This window comes from Amphimedon queenslandica, unplaced genomic scaffold (assembly GCF_000090795.2).
Source record: "Amphimedon queenslandica unplaced genomic scaffold, v1.1 AMPQUscaffold_13510, whole genome shotgun sequence".
In the NCBI taxonomy this organism is placed as follows: domain Eukaryota; kingdom Metazoa; phylum Porifera; class Demospongiae; order Haplosclerida; family Niphatidae; genus Amphimedon; species Amphimedon queenslandica.
This window is the reverse complement of record NW_003546254.1, coordinates 617,432-625,958: the sequence shown is the minus strand read 5'-3', so window position 1 is coordinate 625,958 and position 8,527 is coordinate 617,432. Positions and strand designations below refer to the sequence as shown.

Here is an 8,527-nt window from a genome sequence, read left to right as displayed (position 1 = left end):
AGAGAGAGAGAGAGAGAGAGAGAGAGAGAGAGAGAGAGAGAGAGAGAAGACAATTAAGTTAAATTAACACACTTTCAGGAGCTCTAATTTCTTACCCAATAAAAGCAAAGGCCATTATTTCCAAAGGATCGAAAGGGAAGACAATGTCAAAGGAAGTCTTAAAGAGAGCAGTAATAGTCTCCTCTTGTTTGACCCACACGGCGATGAGACGGAAGAGGAAGGCACCAGATACAGCCCCAAAGAATCCCCTCCAGTAATTCCTCACGGCAAAATAAGTGGCAGTTACTTCAATGCTGAATAACACGCCTGGAGAATGGGTGCACAAAAATTTAAAATACATTAAAATTTTTGAGTGTAAAATATAAAATATATAAGTATAAACATAAATACATGTACAGTACATGTAATATTAGATAATTTTTACTCTAATTACATGTATCTATACATTGAAATTTTGGAGTGTTAATTGTTTTCAAAAAAGTCCTCAAAAATTAAAAATTTTGTGAGCTAATTTTTGTGTCCTGGGCATAGTCTACTGTACATGTATATACATTACATTATAATGTAATACAATAGAATGGCATTGGAGGTGATTTAAATTTCATGGATTTTAAGTGAGGATAAAAATAAGGAAAAATACCACCTGCAACACAAAAATTGCTGTTATTATATATACATCTATTAATTAGTATTATGAACTGTACCTCCAATGGGAGCAGCAAAATTACTGGAGACACCAACAGCACAGGCAGCAGCTAACAGCTCATTAGTATGGGCTTCATTCTATGAATAGTGATGATGAAGAATTATGACCATCAATTAATGATAATATTTTCATTAGTGTTAGTTAATTGTTATTTAATTTTTCTGCTGTTATGTGTCGGCCTCTTAATTATTTAATTTTATTTAAATTGCTGCAGTATAATAATAATAATAATAATGATGATGATGATAATGATGATGATGATGAATTGATGATGATTAGTATGCATACATGTACATGTACATATTTTTACGACTTACAGCAAAAATATGATTAAAGATCTTAACATATTTTCCAATGATGCGAGACATAATCTCAGCAATTATACTTGATATGTGAACAAAAGGACCCTAAATACACAAAAATATAATAAAACAATTACATATACTATTATACATTGTTGTACATGTACATGCATCAGGAAAAATTATAATAATGAAGAATTCTCTCTTTTTTTAGCAAAATGCAACTTTAAAAATTCGTAAAAAATCCAAATTTGATAGGAATCCACTCAAACTTTCTACAAAACATAAGTACATGTACATGTATATGAATCAGAAAAGGTTATTAAAATCAAGAATTCTCTCCTAGCCATTTTTGGCAAAATTTTGCCAAATTAAAACCCTGTACTATTATACTGTACTATAGACTACCATGCATGTCCGTGCATTTTCCTGGCCTATAGGTATCCTTCTGTCTCTTATTTTTAGTAAGAATGGCCTCATAAAATCTAGATCTATGTAACAATGAGCCCGTTACTGTAATCCTTATTTGGTTATTCCAGCTACATGAATGCTCCATTACATCAAGTGTTGGGTATGTGTAATTGAGTGACATTATATAACACAATGTACCTCCTTCCCAATGGGTAGTGTGCTCCCTGCTGCTGTTATTAGTGTCACAGTCTTTGATATGAAGGTCCTGAATGAAAGGTAATTGGGTAGATTGACACCTCTCAGGACAGTCTTCATCTCTGGTATACCTGAGCCTGGAGAAAATAAAAAAATTAAAAAATAGAGTAATAATAGTAACAATATTGATAATAATACTAATAATGATATAATACTAATAATGCTAATATACTAATAATATACTAATAATACTAATAATATTAATAACTAATGATACTAATAATATTAATAATATCAATAATACAATATTATTAATAATACTAATAATATTAATAACAAAATGAATGACATGATATTAATGGATGAGAGGGAGAGGAAGACAAAGATTAAAAGACTTGAACATACCAATAGCATGAACAGACACTAGTTGAACAAAGCCAACAGAGAAGAGTATCAGTATCAATGGAAACACAACCCACAGAAATGCCTTAAGAAACCAGTGAGAGTCAGCTATCAGCTTTAAGCTAAGAACTTGATGAGCTGAAGGAAAATGAATAATAATAATAATGATTATTGATTAATAGTACATACGTACTGTAACATTATTATTATCAATTAATTTTTTTAGACTATAAAGAATATTAAATGCATGTGCATGTTCTTGTGAATGTAGTACTGCAGTTTTCTATGCACATTTTGTACATATACATGTACATGTATTTTAAAAGTATATCTTCTTTTTAAGTTTTAATACACGAAATTACAAAAATACATTAAAATTTTACAACCATGTCAATTATTACATGTACATGTACAGATATGTAGACTGTATATGCATGTACTTTATTGAGGAATTAGATTTTTAATTTTTGTTTGGTGACTGTCTGAGAGATTGGGCCCATACTGTAGGGAGTGGTATGGCAAGTAAGAAAACAATCAAAATTTAATTAATCATGAGTAACTATGAGTCAGTACTAGTCTATAAAATCTTATTATTACAAAAATTTAATTACTTTTGAGGTAATAAGTGATGAAATGCTATACGTGGTGATGTCAGCTGTGATTTAAAAGTGAGAAAGTAGCGACTATCATAATAAGCAATAACTAAAGCTTACATAAATAAACACTAAACACTAAATATACATGTACCAAACTAATATAATAAACGTATGTGATGTACATGTTGTATGCATAAATCAACAATGATATCAATAATTAGTGATTGTGATTCTATAAACAAACGTCATGTATGTATATTTTGTTGGTGTAGTATGTACAAACTTTGTATATTTTTACTGTATACATGTACATGTATGTACAAGTACAGTATATGTACATGTATTTATTGAAAGTTATTCAATAAACTTTATATACAATGTACATGTACATGTATAATGTATAAGTCGGTTTCCCACAGGGTTTTAGCATATTGCTTATCCCAGCTTCTTGTCAGTGGATTGTCAAGTTGCTCAAAAATGGAACAAAAAGGCCCTCCACTAGTGTCCAATTTGGTTAAATTTTGTCAAAAGTATCAACGAGAGAATCTCTATTTTTTTTTCTGAAACATATACATGTCCTTATGTTGTGTATAAAGTTTGAGCAGAAGCATGCTGTTTAGCTCACTTAGTTGCTCTGTGTGAAACCCCACATTCTACTATAGGCATGCAGTATACTCAATTTCTTCTTATGTTATAGTGGAAGGAAACGGCTACTATGATATTTTGATTATGGTGGGAATTTATAATAATTCTCACAAGAGAAAATTACACAATTTTGGTACAAGTATATTTTGTTCAATAAAATCATTAAGACCTTTATTACAATAAGACCTACATGTACATGTACATGCATACAGTACAGTGTGATGAATGTACATGTACAGTATAGAGGTCACTTTCCAATACATGTACATGTACAATTATACACATTGCAAATTCCTTAATAAAAAATGAATTACTTACACCCTTCAAAATGAATTACAAATTAAAGGCATTATAATTGTAGACAGAGACGTGTGTTGGCCACCATGGATGAACAAACACGTGCAAGACATTACTAAAAATGATAGAGTACTAGAATATGAATGGTATGTCACATATCCTGACACGTGTATAGACTGTATTGTAAGTGTATGAAGCACTCCATTCAGTGAGGGGCATTAACAAAAATTGAGTTAATCAGAAAGAATGTAATTATATCAATACGTACCGTATAGCTAGAAATATTTGCTGGAATTTAATTTTGCTGTTTGCTGTTCATCATAAAAACGCACAATTTGATTCCGCAAAGCATTATAAGTAATGGGTGTATCAACAGTACACGCCTACACCAGCAAAATTAAATTCCACAAACATTAAAATAAGCTGTATGGGTACAAAATCACAAAATATAATTCCCGCAAACTTTTCCAGCTATACGGTATGCATCAAACTAGAAATAGGAGACTTAGGCTAGATATATGAGAGACCAAAAGCTGGAAAATGGGAAATTTTAGGAAACCTAGACCAGACTCAACCCTAACTCTTCTAGATCTAAGAGCAATGATGGAACCTTTCCTTCAAACAAGAGGTAAGAAGTTGTTAATGAAATGGTTAAGCTATTATAGCCAGATTGACATGGGCAGACATACATGTAATAGAGTGATGTGGCTCCAGACAAAACAAATACAGCACAAAAGACAAAGAATTATTTATTATACAAATTACACAAGTATTCATTCACACACACACACACACACGTCATACTGTATGTCAATGTACGTATATGAACAACATTTCTAGAATAATTATGATTTCATTGCAATCCTGGAATTGTGATCAATATAATCAATGTGCATCCATGTAGCATAACTAATGCATATTGTAGCCTCTTTATTAAGGACACCACTGGGCCCACACTACCTGTCCTTAATACAGGATTAGGTGTCCTCATTTCAGAGGCATTTATGTATAAGATACATTGTATGTACAAATTAAGATATTAAAAAGGTGCCCTCATTATAAAAGTGTCCTAATTGTCCACATTATAAAGATGTTCTTTTTTAAGATGTTAAATTACATGTACATGCACTTTAGTACCTTCTCCGAGTATTTGTATGAGATAATCAATGATGAATGACAGTACGGCCATTAGTAGTCCTAGCATTAGTATGAACAACCAGTCACCAACATAAGGAGCTATATAGGTCTTGAATATATTAAATGATCCTATACAAAGCATAATAAATAAATACAAGTAGAAAAAATAGCACATAACAACATACATGTACATGTACACATGTAGTACTACCGAAATATCAGTGAGAGTTGAATTTGACAATTTGTTGAAAATTTGTAATCAGCGGATTGGCAATTTAGTGTACCCAAGGATGCTCAGAATGAGATAATTGGTGGGTTTAATAATCCACCTTTAATATTAATTCCATGACAATATTTCCAGCTGATTGGTATTAATTATTATTATAATTTATGCATGTATGGGAACTTTAAAAGCTCGTACGTCGTCTTCATTTTAACCTTTTGCTTACTTTTTCTCAGTTCCCGTCTTTGATGTTTTGCTACCGACGCCATTTTCATCCTCTGGGCATCTCTTTCTCTCTGAGAGGCTGCTATCTCACGGGCAAACCCTCCCAGCTCACTACGATAACGTCCATGCATCTGACAAAAAAAGAAGAAAGAATATTGTGGCCACGCCCATCACACTGATACTATAACTAACCAGCGTTCTCTCGAACTCATATTCTTGTGTTTCCGTTTGACCAGCCATTCCCTCTCCTCCCTTGAGAATAAATTAAAAATAAGGCGTGAAACAGAAAGGAAAAGCCAAAGGTTTGTTTTGTCTAAAAACTTACTTTTTAAATTTTTCTTTTATTTGATTATTTAGAAAGAAGAACAATACGGTAAAATATTGTAGATGGGCGTGGTTTTATGAATAATTAGAATATGAAATATTATACGGTATAATGGCGGGAATGGGCGGGACTAATTATGAGATGGTGATTTGACTGATTTCACATTTTCTGGATATTTGCATGTGATATTTAGCTTTGTTTGTAGCTTGGGAGGGTTTGTTTGAGTTAGTACGAAGCTGTCCTGTATCTATAATCCCTTGCCTAGAAGAATCAGTGTTAAGTAGCTTGCAGTTTGAGCCTTTTCAAGCGCCAGATCCTACCCTAACAAGGCTGACATTGACCGACCCTTTATCTTCTCTTCCAGACTACAGCCCGCTTTTCTTCTCCAGTGTTGAGGTGATGCTCTAACAGTAGCTGGGAGAGAAGGTTATATCACTATGGAACCAAACAACGAAGCCCAGCAGCTATTAAAAGGTAAGATGTGTTTCTCTCACCACCTCTTACATCCCTTCATCCATTATGTATACATATCACTAATTGTCTCTCATGATATTTCACCTGTTCAGTTTGTGTATAACCTCTCCTTCGTGTGTAGTATTTGTCCGTGTTGTGTCTTCTTTGAGCATTTGTTGATACAATATTGTGTTGGTTTAACTCTCACTGTGTCATCTCTCCCCAGCCTGTTACCATCAGGCGACACTATCCCTTTATGAGATACTCCTCACCTCATATATACATACATAATGTCAAACATGCATGCACAGTCGGAACATGATGCAGCTTTAATGGTATGGGAATAGTCTACACAGTTTTTGTCTGTTCTTTGGTGCCACCAAAGGAAATGGCTGTCGGACGAAAAGCTGCTTTAGCACATGTGCATATACTGAGTATTATTGACAACCAATACTGCGTAGATAGCAGACATTAATGGGAGGCTTTGGCAGATCTGGAAAATACATACTTGCATATAAGTACATTAAGATTATGAGCAAACATGGAGAGCATGTGTTAATCACATGTAACAGAGAAAACTTGCATGCTGAACATGTACATGTAGATATACATTGTACATGTACAGTGGACCAACTCACTATAAAACAATGCTGAGAAATTGGAGTATACATTGGAGTCACTGCTAAAACTATTATCCCGTGCATTATTAGTAGATGTACCAGTTTTTATACTACAATGTATGGATAGTGGCTTAATGTTATTTTTTGAGTGTAGTGGTGTAGAAATGTTATTATACTTAGTACTACGTGCAATTATTCACTAGAGTGAATCAAATGATGGCTCCAATGAGTTATGCTTATTATTTGCAGATTATGCATAGGCTGGACCAGTTTGGACCCAGTGTTATTTTAATTGAGCAAAGTGACCCATTTGAGACAGTCATTCCATATACATGTAAACAAAAAAATTGAGTATTTTTTTACAAGGGCATATAGTATATAATTAATGTTTATTTTTATGTACCTGTATGTGGATAATATTCTTACAAGCCACAGACCATAACTAGAGTAAGGTATACTAATAATCAAAATGGCTTCATTCATCTTGGCATAAGAGTATAGAAATAATACTTACTAGTACTACCTGTACGTGTGCAGTGTAGGTGTACATGTATGTACATGTATCAAATTAGTGTCTAATCGCTTCAATGACACCGTTTATATGGTATGTATTTGCTTAAAGAATACTTGCATGTACTGTGTGTGTAGCAGCTGGTCGGTGGTTAGAGTATTTTATTGGTTCTGTGTACTATTGTTTGTTATTGTGTGAATACGTCATTCATTAGTGGTACATTAGTGGTACTTCGTGTATTTATTATTATATGACAAAAAGAATCTCTCTCAATGGAGGCATGCTATGGTGTCTTGAGAAGAAATGGTGTCGTTTCTTCTCAGTATGAGAGAGAGGGGGGAGGGTGAGGAAGAAAAGGAGACAAGCTTTAAAATATAAAAGAGTCAAATTAGAAGCTTAATAAGTAGCCGATGATGATAATAATTATGAATTTTGAAACAGTGAAAATGAGGTAAGGGGACAAAGCAAGGGAGTGATAACCCTCCTCTATTGTGGCTGAAATCATCAACTGCAAACAAAGTGATTGGTAGCTTGTACTCAGGTAGAACTTGTAAATGTGCTCCACTAACGTAACGTGAAAGATGTGACAACTATCACCACTTCTATATTCGTCTTAACTCTCATTACAGCATCACTTATAAAGCTAGCATTATAAAATATCATAATATTAATTTTATTTCTCGCTTGTCTTGTGTCAGGATTGTAGTGTACTGACTAGTAAGGATTGAAAGTAATTTGAGTCAATGTATTTGTGTATGATTCACTTTGAACTGGGCTCACCCCCTTAATATATTTTATATTGGGTTTCTCCCCCTCTCTTTCTCCTTGACTACCCTCTTATGTACATGTACATGTATGTACATGTATATAGTAGAAAGCCAGCTTATATCCAGTAGGATATTGATAATATTCTGATTTTTATTGACACCAATAATTTGTCCTGTTATCACATTCTGTCAGTACTGTTTTGTACATTGCAAGATGTTATCATTATACACTCACCATATCCTTCTATGATGCTATGATCTTTGAGACTCTCATTGCATTATTAATATTAATCAGTACATCAATCTATACATCTATTCACATTATACCTATCATACATTCAAATGTACTTACTTATAATCATGGGTCTCTATAAAATTGATTATTAGTGGTCCATAGTACTGTACATATCCTGAATGTTTCTTTGATGATTGCTTGGTGTTGTCAACAGCAGCACACTTCTTTACCATACAACACCCTCTGGTATCATAATATCTAACACACACACACACACACACACGCATAACAAACACCGACGATGGTGTTAATTTATTCACTTTGTCTTTCATCTTTTGTCTATCACCTCTCTCTCTCTCTCTCTCTCTCTCTCTCTCTCTCTTTCTCCGTTAGCTGTTGATAGAGTATTACCAAATATTAGATCTTATTTATGTCAAGTGTTAAAGCAGGAGAAGCTCTCCCTTGAAGCAGAGGCTT

At 33.3% G+C, this 8,527-nt stretch overlaps 1 protein-coding gene across 1 annotated transcript in view; it reads right to left on the bottom strand.

The window, feature by feature from the left end:
- Positions 1 to 5,410, bottom strand: part of LOC100632905 (chloride channel protein 2-like) — an 11,837-nt gene extending 6,427 nt beyond the window's left edge. Inside the window, exons 1-8 of the mRNA XM_020005987.1 lie at positions 5,332 to 5,410; positions 5,141 to 5,270; positions 4,692 to 4,820; positions 2,020 to 2,154; positions 1,618 to 1,751; positions 1,024 to 1,113; positions 705 to 783; positions 96 to 306 (exon numbers count right to left, since the gene is read on the bottom strand). Coding sequence (XP_019861546.1) covers positions 96 to 306; positions 705 to 783; positions 1,024 to 1,113; positions 1,618 to 1,751; positions 2,020 to 2,154; positions 4,692 to 4,820; positions 5,141 to 5,270; positions 5,332 to 5,379 — 956 coding nt within the window. The 5' untranslated portion in view covers positions 5,380 to 5,410. The remainder of the gene's footprint in view (positions 1 to 95; positions 307 to 704; positions 784 to 1,023; positions 1,114 to 1,617; positions 1,752 to 2,019; positions 2,155 to 4,691; positions 4,821 to 5,140; positions 5,271 to 5,331) is intronic.
- Between the last annotated feature and the right edge of the window lie 3,117 nt (positions 5,411 to 8,527).